Genomic DNA, 16,954 nt, shown 5'->3' on the forward strand with positions numbered 1-16,954 from the left:
GGAGGCACAGTATATTTAAAAGGCCCTGGGGCCCCGACAACATTTTGGTAATAGCACTGAAGGCACACGCTCCAAAACTTGTCCTGCCCTTAGCCAAACTGTACCAACCCAACTTCAACACTGGCATCTACTCCACAATGTAAAATGCACAGGTATGTTCCATAAACCAAAAGCAGAACAAATCCAACAGGCCATTCAATGCCTCATTCATCTACTGTACCGAAGACTTCATCAACCGTGCTATCAAGCTCAGCATCAATGTGCTTACTGACACACAACTGATGTCCCACTACAGCACTCCCTAAATTCATTATAACATTGGTGCAAACATGGGCAAAAGAACTGGATTCCATAAGTAAGGTTAGAGTAACTGATATTGGCATTAAGGTTACATTGGACAGGCTGTGACATAAAGGACCCATCCAAAACCAATCAATGGGAATCAGGTAAAAAACCCACAACTGGCCACAGCCAGGTCTGGCGTAATAATCGGAAGGCAATTGTTGTTGTTGTTGTTGTTGGAGATCAGATATTTCTACAGCAATGGCTTAGGTTACTATTCTTGCCCAACCATCTTCAGCTGCTTCAAATGACTCATCATGTCAGAAGTTGGAGATTTTCTTATGATTGCCCCTGTTCAGCACGATGGTGCAAAGCTGGATCAGTGGGCAGCACCAGGGACCCAGGTTCAATTCCAGCTTTGGGTGACTGACTGTGTGGATTTCTGCTGTGTTCTCCAAATTCCTTCCAGCAGGTTAGGTGGATGGGCCATACTAAATTGTCAACATGTCCAAGGATATATAGGCTAGGTGGATTTGCCATGATAAAGGTAGGGTTATGGAGGGTAAAAGTAGGAGTCAGAGTCAGATGCTGTTTGGAGTGTTGGTACAGACTGGATGGGTTGAATTGCCTCTTTCCGCACTATGGAATCTAATGGTTTTCAACTCCTCAGACGCTGAAGTAGTTCATGTTCTAACACAGTAAAACATGGTCAACATCCAGGCTTAGCTGACAAGTAGCATGTGCTGTTCATGCCACCCAAAAACCAGGCAATCACCATTTCCTAAAAAAAACCAAACCATTGCCATTCGACATTTAATGGCATTACCATTGCTGAATCTCCCAAATCAGCATGCCAGGCTTAACAGTGAATAGAAATTGAGCAAGCCATACAAGTAGCGATTGCAAAAGCTGGTCAGAGGCTAGGAATCCTGCAGAAGGTAACCCAGCTCCTGACTTTCTAATACCTGTTCACTCTTGCATTAAAAAAGGTACATGTCAGAAATGTGACGGATTACTCCAAACTGGCCTAAATGGAGTGCAGCTCCATCACCACTCAGGAAGCCTTAGACCATCCAGGACAAAGCAGTCCACTTCATTGGCACCACATTCACAAATTTAACTCACTCCTCCAAAGTACAGTAGCAGCAGTATGTATCACCTACAAGATGCATTGTAACAACTCATCATAGCTCTTTAGACCACACCTGCCAAACCCACAACCATTTACAAGAACAAGTACAGTAGATGCATGGGAATACCATCATCATCTGCCAGTTCTACTTCATGCCATTCACCATCCTGACTTGAAACCATATCAGTTCCTTCAGTGTCGAGTCCAAATTCTGGATCTCTCTCCCTAACAACGTTGTGGGTCTATCAACAAATGGACTACAGAGATTCAAATAAAGCTGCTCACTACCACCTTCAAGGGTAACTTTGAATAGGCAATAAACTATGACCCACAGTAACTGCTGCATCCACAAATGAATAAATAAGTTTGCAAACCCCCTTTTTACCCAATTCTGCTTCCTGTCTAATATGTCAGCCACAAATGAGAGCCTTTGCATACTAATCTTTTGTGTGGCACCCTAACAAACACTATGTCCAAGTACAGCAAGTCTCCTGTTATTTTTTTCCCTTCATCAATGACTACAGACATCCTTAAAAACCTTTAAAAACAAAAAAAAACTGTTGGTTTTTATTGTGGATTTTTAAAAGTGCATTGTTAATGCTGTCTTATTAATAGATTGCTGCATTTTCCTGACAACTGATATCAGGCTATTTGGTCTAGAATTGCCTCTTTTTGCTCTGGCACCTTATTTGAAAAGTAACACTTAAAATTTGCTAACTTCCTGTCTGCTGAAATTCAACTCCAATATCTAGAGAATTTTGGAAAATCATAACCGAAACTATTAATTTACATACATAGAATTTTTAAAGCCTGCTAATGATGTGAATGAAGTATTTAGCACATCCAACTTGTTTTCCTAAATTAATTCTTGCCTCCATTACTGGAATTTAAATAGTTTAAACTTTCAAAGTTTGAGCATTTAATGAATAAAATTTTGTAGTTCCTGATCCATCTCAATCTTTTTAGAAGATTGCTACAATCCAATTTATTTTCCAATCTTTGAAAAGATGTTCCAGTTACTGTCCAAGCTTCTTCCCTTCTTCAGAAATGACATCTTACTTGACTGATCTTCAGCACCTTTCTTAATCCTCACGAATCCTTTTACAAAGCATTCTACTCCAATGCTCCTCCTTCATTATCTATTTTGGTAGGGCTGTCCTTCTCTGGTTCCATTCATATCGAAGTCAGAAAGCAACCAGTATAGCTTCCCTATCTGCAATGATCTGTCCTTGGTCACAGCACCTATTTCACATTCTCATGGTGGATTTTTAGATCACATCACAGACTAACAGCAAGTTCTAAATGCACTCTAATGATAACTCCATCGCTGCCTGCTTCAAGGTCCAAAATTCCAAACTGGATAAGCAGAAATACTGGGATCCCAATGATTTCACTTCCCTTGACTATTGACTGGGATGGAACAAGACTGTTCACAACATCTATTTCCTTTGGATCCAGAAATAAGCTTCTGATTCTATATCCAGTACATATTTAAACCTGCCTACTTACACCTTTACAACCACCTATTTCCATCATGTTTCAGGCTAACTACTGTTGAAAACTTCAACTGAGCCTTTGTTACCTCTATATTTGCAGAACTCAAAGCTATCCTGGCGAGCCTCTCACTTGTCACAATCAATAATCTTGAATAAATCTATAAATTTGCTGCTCACATCCTGCTCAATTACTAATTGCCAAATGCTCACTATTGCTTCCTATTTGGTGATGCCTCAATTTTAAATTCCATCCTGATTCATAAATTTAACAAAGTCCAGCCAATACCGAGCCTCTTCCAAGTTAACAATACCCTGAGGTGCCTTATTTCTCCCATTCTGGTCCTCTAGTACATGCCTGATTTTTATCACTCCATACTGGTGAGCCAGTCTTCGACTGTTGTCTCAGTTGTAAGTTCTGGAATGCTCTCTCCATTTTTTTGTTTTTAAACAACCTTTTGGTCATCTGCTATAATATTTTCTCTTGTGACTAACTGCCAAATTTTGTTTGTTAATGCTCCTACCAAGAACCTTCGGATCTTTTACTAATTTAAAAGCAAAACATTCATGCAAGTTGTTAATTTCTAAAAATAAAACCATTTGCCAGTCCTCAAATAGAAAATGCTCTGGTTTTGTGAATTTTTAAAATTCCTCCCATATCAAGTCAGATAATTTTTTTAAAAAACATACCTCTGAGCAGATGGGACTTGAATAAGGGAGTCTTAGCCCAGAGGTAGAGACACTATCACTAGAACGCTTTCAGTGGAGGCAATGGCCTAGCACCATTATCATTAAATTATTAATTCAGAGATCCATGTAATATTCTAGAGACCCAGGTTTGATTCTCACCATGGCAAATGGTGGAACTCAAATTCAATTTAAAAAAAATCTGGAATCAAGAGTTCAATCATGACTGCTGTCAATTGTTGGAAAAAAATCCATCTAGTTTATTCATCTCCTTTACAAAAGGAAACCCACCACCGATACATGTGGCCCCAAAACTCTCAGCAATGTGGTTGACTCTTAACTATCCTCTGGCAATTAGGTTTGGACAATAAATACAGTTCTTGCTAGCAATGCCCACACCCAGTGAATAAATAAAAACACTGCTCTACTAAAGAATGGCAAAGACATAATCAGAATGATTAGCTCCTGCCTCATTTAAGTAACTCAAATCGTGTGTACGTAACAGCAACTCAATTCATATATAAATTCAAAGAAGGTTTACATTTTGAGAAAGTAACCAATTCAGCAAAGAACAAATCAGACAGTGGGCATGGATTTCTGCAGACATTCTTTCACTCACCAACAGTAAGGTCAATGTTAAGAACTACTGAGAAAGCTGTTGAAACAGTATTGTGACAGATTATCCCACAGTAACTTGTCAGCACTTTATCTCATGTGTGACAGTAGCTTTTAGTTGCTTTTAATACTTCCAAGGCAGCAACACTTGGCTTCATTGCAATTTCTTCCTTCTCTGTAAAATTAGTATCGGTAATTTAAAAAAAACCTACGTGATTTATAATCATGCTTGTTCTCCCATAATTTTAATGCTGCATGGATAGTGAGACTGTGCAAGGTTAAAGAAATACTTAGAGCCTGAGATGTCAGAGAATAAAAAAAAAAATTTCACCTAGGTCTGGACAAAGGTATGGAGGCAGCCAGGCACCAAACCACCACCATGCTGATTTCCATCCTGGACGGTGGTGGTAGTGGATTTTAGGAGTTTGACGCACAAGCCTATCCTAATTCCCTAAACTTTCCAATTTGGTGAATATTACTGCTGGATGACTGGTTCACAGAGTGCAGGGTCAGGAACACCTTTCAGCCCTGGTGTTGAAGTCTCAACCCAAAATCCCATCCAAGCCTCTGAACCTCAAAATATGAGGTCAGGACACAGGAAATGAAAGTGCCTATTGGATTCAGTCGAATACTTATTAGCACATATTAGGTTAGTCCATTGACAGATCTATCACAGATGCTTTTGTTGCAAAGGATGTTATTTGTTCATTCTTCATTAGCGACTACATCTTCGTGTCACCCAAGCTTCTACACAACCTCAGCTTTTAAATCCCAAATAACAAACAGGGAGTATGAATGGATCTAAATCACAGTGAACTGAAGGAAATGCACCAGCTGTACATCTCCCTCTTCTCTTGGAATTAGTAAAAATACAGTGTCAAAGTCATCATCACTACAAACACATTTAGGTTTAGCACTACATACTGTTATACCTCCAAATCCCAGTTTTAGGGGATGATTCCACTCATTAAGCCTACTATTTATTCAATAGCAATGACAGGAAAGGGAAATTGTAAAAAGAAAAGTTACCTAAAAGGTTGATATGTGTTATTCCCCCCTATCAGTAGTCTGTAGGTTTCCTCTGGAGATTTTTTTAAGTAAATTACCTGGTGGAAACAAAAGTTGAGCATGAGATTTCAGGAATCTTATTGCAGCACTTTAATGATATGTTTTAATGATGATATTCTGCTGTATAAAAGGCGTGAACACACACTGTCCAAACACTAATATCCTAGCAAGCAAAATAGATCTTTGATCAAAACAAGTCCTCCTTTTAACATTCCCAGGTGAAATAAATCTTTGGGATAACTCATGAGTATCAGATTTTATAATATGATAAACAATCCAAGTTTTGTACATTTTCCTAATAATTAAAAAATAAATTTATTGAAGATCAGAGGAAAAGCTGTTTACAAGAATTACAATGAATCAAACCAGCATTGGCGTTACCTCACAACACATGGTCAATTTGGTATTTTCCATCCATTAATTCTCGAGTTAATATAAAAAAAGCCAAAAAGCCTTCTAGAAGCTAGATACTGGGACATACATACTTAGTCTGATGCCATTTCTTTAAGCAGTGCTGCTTACTCTACCAGACATACCCTCCACTGTTTCTGGAGAGCGAGCTCAAAGGTTTGAGAGAGTGCACTAACAAAATATAGATTTAAACAATTGCAATAAAAAACAAGAGCTCAAATAATGTACAGTTTTCCTCCAGACTACATTTTAGACCAAAATCTTTACAAGTAAAGATGATGAAGTCAGTGTTAAACAAAAAAAAAAGTTAAATTAATACTTCTAGAAATGCAAATGAAAAAATGGAACAAAAACAAAAACTGCTGGAGACACTCAGCAGGTCCAGCAGAATTGACATGGAATCCTTCAATGAAGGTAGTTCACTGGACTAGAGTCAGCTCCAGTATCTCTCCATAAATGCTGCTAGACCTGCTGAATTTCTCTACCCATTTTAGTTTGTTTCATAGTGTCAGAGCTGTACAGCATGGAAACAAACCCTTCGGTCCAACATGACCGTGCCAACCAGATATGGTAAGTTAATCTAGTCCCATTTGCTAGTACTTGGCCCATATTCTTTTAAACCCCTCCTATTTATATAACAATCCAGGTGCCTTTTAAAAGTTGTAATTGTACCAGCGTCACCACTTCCTCTGGCAGCTCATTCCATACACACACCATCCTCTGCATGAAAAGGTTATCCCTTAGGTCCCTTTTAAATTTTTTTCCCTCTCTCCTTGAACCTTAACCTATGCCTTTTAGTTTTAGACTTCACTACCCCTGTGAAAAGACCTTAGCTAGTCACCCCATCCATGATTTCATAAACCTCCATAGGGTCACCTCTCAGCATCCAATGATCTTTGTGTGATTTTAAAGAAATATGTAGGCAATTTCAACCTATAAAGAATGAGGGCTGCAAATGGAGTAGATCAGAGTCGAACAGTGTGGTGCTGGAAAAGCACAGCCGGTCAGGCAGCATGAGGAGCAGGAGAAATAATGTTACAAGCACAAGCTCTTGATCAGGAAAGAGGCGGAGTTTCAACCTGGTGTAGTGCTTTATCTCTAATGTCAGTTATCCCCAATGAGTGCTTAATTCTGCCAAATAGAACAGAAAACAATAAGGATAATGTTGACACAAGGCTTACATTCTCTTAAAAACAAAAGTGGCTCCAATCGCCCAATGTGAAATGTAGAAATTCTCTATGAATGAAGTATAACAAAACATTTTGCATTCTATAAATTCAAGGGAAGAAATACAAACTTGCATTTATATAGTGCTTTTTATGATGAAATGTCTCAAAGCACTTCAGAGCAAATGAATTTTTGTAGTCTGCTGTTGTGTAGGAAACATAGCATTCAACATATGCATGGCAAGTTCCCACATATAATAAAGTAATTTAAAACAAAGAAGAGTTGAGGATTATTTTGCTGATTGAGGTAAACAAGTTGGCCAGGATGCCAGAAAAACTCACCATTTTTTCTTGAATGACTGTTTCAATTTTGTTTTTAAAAATCAGTTATGACAGTAGCCTCAAAATGTTCAATGCCAAACCTAATATTTCCTTTATGACAAATTCATCAAGATTTTAACTTCAATGGCCTGGCAAATGCTGTAACAAGAACTGGTGAGCTCTACAGTAAAACAACGAACTATAAATGCTGATAAACTGAAACAGAAATGAAATGTTTGGAGAAACCTAGCAGGTCTAGCAGCACCTGGAGACAGAAAGCATAGTTAATGTTGAATCCAGTGACCCTTCAGAACAGAAACAGAAACAGAAACAATTTCTGCTTCTAATCACCTCTACAGTTGCCATAAGCACAATTTCACACAATCATTTCAGACTTGCCGGACAACCCACTAAAACCATGCGAATCAAGTCTTCGTGGTAGTAAGACCAACCTGTGACAATCTGTGGTGTTTGATAAAAAGGGACAATCACTAGAAGGACTTTCTCCGAGTGACCATGGTTGAATAAAAACTGTATACCCAGTTAAATACTGCTTGGAAGTCTCTAGACTCCCTACCTGGAATTTATGTTTTGATGTACTGTTAAATTTTTGGATGTTATTTTGCTGCATTCTAATTAAACTATTTTCATTTTTCCTTGGGGTATCTGATTGCCTTTCAGGTGTTAGAATATTCAGGCCTTGACAGCATACTATTATTGGTACAGAATACACCTGACAAAAAAAAAGTTGCTAACCATCGTTGCTAATTTTCAACTTCAAAACTCACATTCATGATAAACATTTGAAAAAATAGTGTTAGTTTAGACAGAACAATGTAACTCATCAAAAGTATACAAAATGTTTCAAGAACTAAATACAGGAAGTGCTGGAAATACGCTCCAGATCTGGCAACATTTCCAGAAAAGAAAAAGAGTAAAAGTTGAGTTGAACTGGATTCTTGAGCATTTACCATTGTTTTATAAAAAAGTGTTCATAATGAACGTTTAAAATACTGAATTTCATTGTACTTGAATCTTCCATTAACCATTATGTTTGGTTTTAAGTATTACCACGCTACGACAAATGTAGCTGTGATACCAAATATCCAATATAAGAGATCCATACGGATTTGAGGAATGAAGTGCGAGTCAGAGGTTGATGGCACAGAACCATAGACAATGCAGTTCCCATAAAAGAAAGTCTGGATTTTTAATGCTTCTCTTGCCCTCAAGTTTAAAGGCAGTGGGGGTAGCAAGTTAAATACCTGCCTGCCACCTTCCCACCTACCATGCTCCAGCACAATTTTACCAGCAAGAACAGAAATTACTGGAAAAGCTCAGCAGGTTTGGCAGCATTGATCGACAGAGGCCAGAGCTAATGTTTTGAGTCCAATGACCCTTCCTAAGAACAATTTTGCTAGTGGTTGGGGTGGCATTGGGCTATTAATTTCCAGTTAAGGCCTCAATTCCCAGACAGCAACATTCTCCCTACAGCCTCGAGTGCCCTCCATCCCCTGCTGTGGTCAGCCCTTAGTGATCATCAAATATTTACCAAGTTCCAGTCTGTAACTGGATGCCTTTTTAAGGCCAAAAAGCTGTACTGGTTGTGGTGCTGCTAATACTTAAGATTTGCCAACACCAGCTGTAGGGCTTCCTGTTGTTCAGCAGCTAAAAATCATACCTCCAGCCAATTGATGCTTAATAACTATTAAATGGATACATAGCAATTGTTCTTCCATTGAATCCTGACCTTTTAAGTTGGGGGCAAGAAGCACAACACCTCATAACTGAAACTGTGCAGATCTTGCACAGTTGCAGTGCCTGTGATATCACATAGAATGATTATATTTCATCAACTTCAGCCATTAGGAAAAAGGTAAAAAGTTAAAGCAGAGAGTGCAATAATGCTGTAGCACATATAGGCCTGACGCATTAGGTATTAGTGCAAACTGAGATTCGCTGTACCTGTCCTTGCATCCCCTCGTGCTCTTGTGCACATTTCACATGAATCACCTTGTGCTTACACAAAAAGTTAGAGTCATTTAGTCATACTGCACATAAACATGCCCTTTGGTCCAATTCATCTATGCCAATATCCCGACCTGACCTTGTGACATTTGCAAGCATTTGGCCCATTTCCCTCAATCCTTCTTATTCATTTGCCTATCTAGATGCCTTTTAAATGTTGTAATTGTACCTGCCTCCACACTACTTGCTCTGGCAGCTTCATATACAGATCACCCTCTGCATGAAAATAAAAGTTACCCTGAGAGCTCTTTTCAATTTGCACAAATACAACAGATAATTTCACACACAGTAGAAGTGGGCGATAACTTATTCTGCTTTCTAACAGCAACATTGTTTAAAAAAAAAAGATAAGGTTGTCCAATTTGTAGAAGCTCTTTTCCTTTATTGGAAAATGTTTCCCACACTTATCTCAGCTTTATCAAGGAGATATCGGGAATCAGTATGATTTTCAGTTATCTTTAATATAACCAAACTAGACATACATCAATCTCTGTATCCCTAATGCCCTAACACACTAAATATTGACAGCCTTTCATTTTGAAAACTCAATAACTTAATATCTACAGCTCTCCCAGCAACAAAATTGAAAATATTCATAAACCTTAAACAAAGTTTTCCTAAATTCCTGATCCTTATTCGAAGGATGGCAATCCTAAAACTCAGAATGAAATCACGTGCTGTTGGTTCCAGCTAGTACAAAAATACACACATTGACAAGAAGCCCACTTCTATTTTTGACATGCTTTTTTCCATGACTGGAAACAATTCTTGGATGCCTTTGTTACATCTTAGCTGCTCTACAAGTTGACAATTAATGCACCCCATCAGCCGAATATTATGGCTGCAAATTGGATGGGCCACCCTTAGCCTACCAGCACATCGCTGGGAGACATCAGTCAGCAACACAATATCACATACAATAATCAATTAGCTGCAGATATTGGAGAAGGCAAGTGAATGCCAAAAATAACCCTGCCAGTCATTTTGAAACACTGTCAATTATCTATAATTTTTCAATATTTTCTGCACCTTTTTGGTGTAGAGTGAAATGTTTAGAAGTGCTTTTTTTTTTAAAAAAAAGGTATAACAAGGTGGCACAAGAGGAGAAGAAAAGATCTTCTGTTGCAATCCACAGCTATATCTAATAATAAATTCTACTAGTGAAAGTGGCAGTGTCAATATTAGATGCCCAATGCTGATTTGCTAAGCTGAGGTGGTAGGGACAGGAGTGAGCAGACTATACCCTTGCCCTCACCCTGCCGAAAGATAATTAAAGCAGCCCTCTGGTTTCTACACAGGAGAAATGCATCAACTTTGCTGACCATTTCATCATCCATCCGTTTTTTCACTGCTCACCTCAAACTATTATGCTTACCTGTTCCACCTAATTTTCCTTGTAACCCACCAAAAATAACTTTATTCTTGTCATATTCAGTTTCACCCAAATTTTATTTCCAGTTTCAAGATGTTATCATTCATCTAGTACAATTATCAAAGTTACCCTCCTTCCCATCCAATGTGCTTATTATTCTATTTCATTTAAAATCTTTTTCATATAGATTTTCAAGATAACCATTTTCTTCACTCATTCCAGCAATGAAAACTTTAACCACAATGTTTTATTTAGAAAAGGCAAAATACTGCTGGTCTGTAGAGGAGTTAATTATGCAATCCAGATTCTGCATTGGTTGAAAATGTGTTGCTGGAAAAGCGCAGCAGGTCGGGCAGCATCCAAGGAACAGGAGATTCGACGTTTCGGGCATAAGCCCGTCATTGGTTGGTCCTGGGCAAAATCTATTATGGAAATTACATAAGTGCAACCTGTAGTGAAAATTACTATGGTTGATAATTCTTACCATCATCCCTAATTTCCTCACAAAAAAAATTACATTTTGTATTTCTTTCTTTCATTTCAAAACCTACTCTTTAGCAGAGAATAGGTTTGGTTAGGATCTCCCTGATCTCACTTAAAGGCAAAATTTAAATCAGAGTTTTAATGTGCTGAGAGAAGTTCTACTATAAAACTCTATAGAGACAGCACAGTAACATTACAAATTCATCCTCATCATTGTGTGGAAGTAGGTATGTTTATGTAATTCTAATGAGAGCTCTCAGTTAATTATATAGAAAGTAAATAATCAACTGCAGTACTCCAAACAAATTACAAAAATTGTGTGCAAGTGACAGCAAGTGTGAATTATATTTTGAACATTCAAAATGTAATGCCAGGTTAATAGGATGGTATTACACCACACAAACTAGAAGTGTTCCAAAATCTTTTCCTGGCATATGCCATGTTAGACTACACTGACATGAATACAGCAGGAGAAAAACAGAAAAGGCCTCTGTATCTCTGCATGGGTAAGTAAATGTATTTATACAAAAATCATATGATTCTGCCCTTGATTCATATTTGGTGACCCTACTAACCACCTCCCCTTGGCTTTCAATGGTATCACCGCTGAAAATTCCACTAACATGTTGGGAGTTACCATTGACCAAAACTGAACTGAACTAATCCTAAGTAGAATGGCTACAACAGCAGGTCAGAGGCTAGGGATCTTGCAGTGAGCAACTCACCTCCTGACTCCCCAGAGTCAGTCTATCAGCTACAAGGCGTAAGTCAGGAAGGTGGTGATGGAATACCACCACTTACCTGGATGAGTGTAGTTCCAGCAACACTGAAGGAGTCTGACACCATCCAGTACAAAGCAACCCGCTTGATTGTTTTTAGGTGCAGTGCCAGTCACTCTAACAATGACAGGAAGTAGCACTAGTATGTACCATCTACAAGATGCACTGCAAAAATTCACCAAGGCTGCTTAGACACCACCTTCCAAACCCATGACCACTGCCACCTAGAAGGACAAGGGCAGTAGATAGATAAGAACATAACCACCTACAAGTGAGCCTCCAATTCACACACCATCCTGACTTGAAAATATATCCCCATTCTTTCAGTGTCAATGGGTAAAAATCCTGGAACTCCTCCTTTAATAATTTTGTGGGTGTACGTACATCACAGGGGATGGCAACAGTTAAAAAGACAGCTTACCACCACTATAAGGGCAACTCGAGATGAGCTACAAATGCTTGCCCAAACACCGATGCCCAAATCTTATGAGTGATTAAAAAACCCCACACCAACTGCATTACCTTCAGCATTTTCTGTTAAATTATCAAGAAGCTCCATCTTGTTAAATACAACTTTCCCTTTACAAATCAATGCTGGTTAATTTTGTCCCAGATTATCACTTCTAAAAGTGTTCCCAGCGGAGGTTAAACTGACTGATCTGTAGCTGTCAGCCTTATCCTTAGACCATTTTTTATTATGAAAAAACTTAACATTTTCAATTGTCAGCTGGTCCTACACTGTATGAGGATGGAAAGACGATGTCATTGATTAGATTAGACTTACAGTGTGGAAACAGGCCCTTCGGCCCAACAAGTCCACACCGACCCGCCGAAGCGCAACCCACCCATACCCCTACATTAACCCCTTACCTAACACTATGGGCAATTTAGCATAGCCAATTCACCTCACCTGCACATCTTTGGACTGTGTCATATCAACATGTAAATTTTTCCCAATTACCTATTTTTTCCACTATGATTTGCATATTTCTATCTTAGTTAAAATTAATATAAATTATTGTTTAATACCTCAACTATGCACAAATTCTTTTTTGTCCTCAATGGGACACATTCCTCCTTTTTACCACCCTCTTACTATTTATCTACCTATTGAAGACTTTCAGTTTCCCTCTTACATTGGCTAACCATCTCTTATACTCTGCCTCAATTTTTACATTTGTCCTCTAAAAAGGACTATATTTTCAGCATGGTTCCCCATCTTGAATTTTAACATCTATTTTCTGCACTCCTTTTCTCTTTCATGTTACTCTTTGTATCATTGAGGTGCGCTTGTTTGTTTGCTCCATCTTTCCTCTTTGTAGGAATGTATTGAGTGTATCTCCACTTAAAAGAGAGCCATTATTCAGTTATTCCTGTCAATTTTTGATTCCAATGTACCTAGCTAGACCTCGTTGAAGTTATCCTTACAAAATTTTTACTCACTTTTTACCACAGCATGAACCTCCTCATACAATGATCATTGTCCCCTGAGTATTGCATGCTAACACTGTATCCACTTGACCTAACTGATTTCCCAGAACCAGTGCCAGAAATGTCTCTTACGAGGTCAAGAAATGTACAGATCCAGCAAACTTTCATGAACATAATTCACAAACTTCATGCCATCTTATAGAATAAATTTCAGAATTATACTCTAAAGATGCACTAGAAAAGTCCCACATTAGAAATGCTCTATATAGTTTCCTTATAATTTCCCTCCAAATATATTCATTCATATCTTTCCAACTAGTGCTGGTGTATATAATACATCCATTAAATATGATACTGCTACTGCTTCTGAGCTTTAACCAAATCAATTGTGCCTTTAGCCACTCTCAGATATCCTCTCTCCAACAATTTGTATTTGCATTAATCAGTATTATAAAATCCCCTTTCTTTCTTATCTTAGATAGAAAGTGTACAGCAAAGATAATAATACCCAGTCCAGATCTTCTTTAAACCAAGTTTCTTTTGTCACCATTACTACACATGAAGGTTACCAGCTTACTGATCTTATTTTGCAGACACATGTAGAGTAAACCTAATTTAGATTCCACTTGGTCTGGGTCAGAGCTAATAACTTGATGTTATCTACTCTAGATCTGTCTATCCCAATTCTGTGCACTGTGTGTGTACTGGTTCTTTCCCCTCCACTATTATCTTCTAGTTCCAACACTCCTGCAAAATGAATTTAATCCCTCCCCCAAAACACTAGCAAAAAGTGAAAGAAAAAACTAATGTTTCTGTTCAGGCGTCAGCACTAAAGCAGATGTTCCAAGCATTTAAAACCCTCTTTGCTTCACAACTTCAAAGCATTGATTTGCTCTATTCTCAGTGTCTATGCTCACTAGCATTTGATAACCTAGTAAATCGGGAGATTAACAATTGTGGAGGTCCAGCTTGCTACTCTTTTTCCTAATTCCCTAAAGTTTGCCTGCAGGACTGCTTATGCTATCAACATGGACCATGACCACTGGTGATTCTCCCTCTAACTTCAGTGAGGTCTGGACCCACTAAATAATATTCTTTACCTTTGTAACAGGGTCTGTTTCCTTAAACAAATTCCCTCTCACTATTGCTGGATAAACACAGAAGGCCTATGAGCATCACAAGAGCGAGAGCAAGAGTGAAAAATAGAACTGATTCTGGAGTTGAAAAGTTAAATTTTGTTTTCCTCTCCAGAGATGCTGCAAATGGGATCTGTACAATTATTCATTTTGAATGAAAGAAATCTAAAAATGGAAACCATAATATATCAATCTTGTAATAAGTAATTTTCGAAAATTACTGTGATTACCATTTAAATCCTTTGAGCAGCATCATCAAAATAAGGAATGAATGATTCTGCTCCACAGCTACCTGATGAAGGAGCAGCACTCCAAAAGCTAGTACTTCCAAATAAACCTGTTGGACTATAACCTTTTGTTGATTTTTAACTTGGAAGATATGAAGTGTTCAGTAAAGGTCATATGCCAATGCCAAGATTGCCACTTGGTAAAGCTGAGGAAGCTATAACATTCAGCAAGCAATCAGGGCTAAAATCTCAAGCTTGGACATTTGTGTCTCTGCATTTACTAACCTTATTCGTGCAAGTAAAAAGACCTTAAACATGTGTCACTTAAAGTTACAATTCTATATTACAGGGGGGGGGAAAAAAAGTGCCATAATGAACATTAGATTAGATTAGGTTACTTACAGTATGGAAACAGGCCCTTGGGTCCAACAAGTCCACACCGACCCGCTGAAGCATATATCCCCCAGACCCATACTCCTACATTTACCCCTTACCTAACACTACGGGCAATTTAGCATGGCCAATTCACCTAACCTGCACATTTTTTGGACTGTGGGAGGAAACCCACGCAGACACGGGGAAAATGTGCAAACTCCACACAGAGAGTCGCCTGAGGCGGGAATTGAACCCGGGTCTCTGGCGCTGTGAGGCAGCAGTGCTAACCACTGTACCACCATGCCGTCCACATCTTCAATACCTGCAACCACAAGCAAATTCATAAAAAATAGCCTATGTACAAACTGCTGCATGACAACCAATTTAGCTCAGGATCCTAAAACAAAGCAATCTTAAGGTCTTGAATTGTACATAAAATGTATTATCTTGCTTGAGTGCTTATTGAATGCCAGGAATTATTTTAAGCATTGCATAAAATTATGAATGAAACAGAAAAACATCCAGTCCTTTTCAGGTTCGTAGAGGAGCGATGTAATCTCCCCGTTAGTTTTTCTTCCTCATTAATTAGTTACTCTGATATGAAAAAATGATACAGTTACCTCAGGAAATGTAAAGATGAGGGAGATGCTGGCTAGAGTTGACTGGAAGGGAAACCTAGTCAGGAAGATGGTGGAACAGCAACTGCAGCCGTTTCAGAGGGTAATTCGGGAGACTCAGCAGAAATTCATCACAAGGAAGCAGAAGCGTACAAAAGGAGGACGATGGAACCATTGCTGACAAGGGACCTCAGGGACAGCATGAAAGCAAAAGAAAAAAATACAATATGACAAAGATTAGCGGGAAGCCAGAGGACGGGGTAGGAGGGGTGGGAGGTGGACAGTTAAAAGAAAGTTTAAAAAGAGCAATAAGGGAGAAAGATGAACATGAGACTAAGTTAACTGGTAATATTAAAAGAAAATTTCAGGTGTTTTTATTTTACATATGTAAAAAAGGTAAGAGAGGGGGTTAAGTGTGGACATTGGACCACTGGAGTAGTAGTAAATGGAAAAAAAAAAGGAGGAATGGAATACAGTTTTTGCACGTTTTCAGTGGTCGACGCCTGCAGTATGCCAAAGTTTGGGGGGGGGGGGGGGGGAAGAGATTGCAGAGGTGAACGAAGTAGCCTTCACTAAGAAGAAGGTGCTGGGAAATCTGACAGATCTGGGAGGTAGATAAACAGATCAGACAGACTACATACCACAGTTCTGAAGGAGATAGCTAGAGAGATTGTACATACATTGGTGGTGATCTTTTAGGAGTCACTGGAGTCAGGAGGGTCCTAGGTGATTAATTATTTTCCAATGTAGCACCCCTATTTAAAGAAGGGAGGCAGAAGACTGGAAATTGTAGGCTGGTTAGCCTGACCATGGCCATTGGTAAGATTTGAGAGTTATTATTAAGGATGAGATTGTGGAGTACTTGGAAGTGTATGGTAAAATAGGGCTGAGTCAGCATGGCTTCATCAAAGGGAGGTCATACCTGTCAAATCAGGTAGAATTCTTTGAGGTGGTAATGAGCAAGTTCAACAAAGGAGAGCCAGTGGACGTGATTTCCAGAAGGCATCTGACAAGGTCCACGCAGGAAGCCGCTAAATAAGATAGGAGCTCATGATGTTAGGGACAAAGTACTGGCATAGATAGAGATTGGCTGACTGACAGAAGACTGAGACTAGAGTTAAAAAAGGTCTTTTTCAGGATAATAGCTGATGACTGTGGAGTTCCATACAGGTCAATTTTGGGACTACAAATTATACACTAATGATATGGATGAAGGATCTGAGTTTACAAATGACAAGGATGGGTGGATGGACAAGTGTTGTTGAAGAAGCAAGGTTGCAGAAGGACTTGGACAGGCTGGGAGAGTGAGCAAAGTGGAAAATGAAATGCAA

General features: G+C 38.7%; 1 protein-coding gene across 3 annotated transcripts in view; it reads right to left on the minus strand.

Annotated features, from left to right (window-relative positions):
* The window catches only part of cdc14b (cell division cycle 14B), a 93,379-nt gene that overhangs the window by 43,024 nt on the left and 33,401 nt on the right, over nucleotides 1-16,954 (minus strand). For all 3 annotated transcript variants that reach the window (XM_060838481.1, XM_060838490.1, XM_060838499.1), the window contains exon 5: nucleotides 5,239-5,315. In XM_060838481.1, coding sequence (XP_060694464.1) covers nucleotides 5,239-5,315 — 77 coding nt within the window. The remainder of the gene's footprint in view (nucleotides 1-5,238; nucleotides 5,316-16,954) is intronic.

The sequence above is a fragment of the Hemiscyllium ocellatum genome, chromosome 2, assembly GCF_020745735.1.
Source record: "Hemiscyllium ocellatum isolate sHemOce1 chromosome 2, sHemOce1.pat.X.cur, whole genome shotgun sequence".
Taxonomy (NCBI): Eukaryota; Metazoa; Chordata; class Chondrichthyes; order Orectolobiformes; family Hemiscylliidae; genus Hemiscyllium; species Hemiscyllium ocellatum.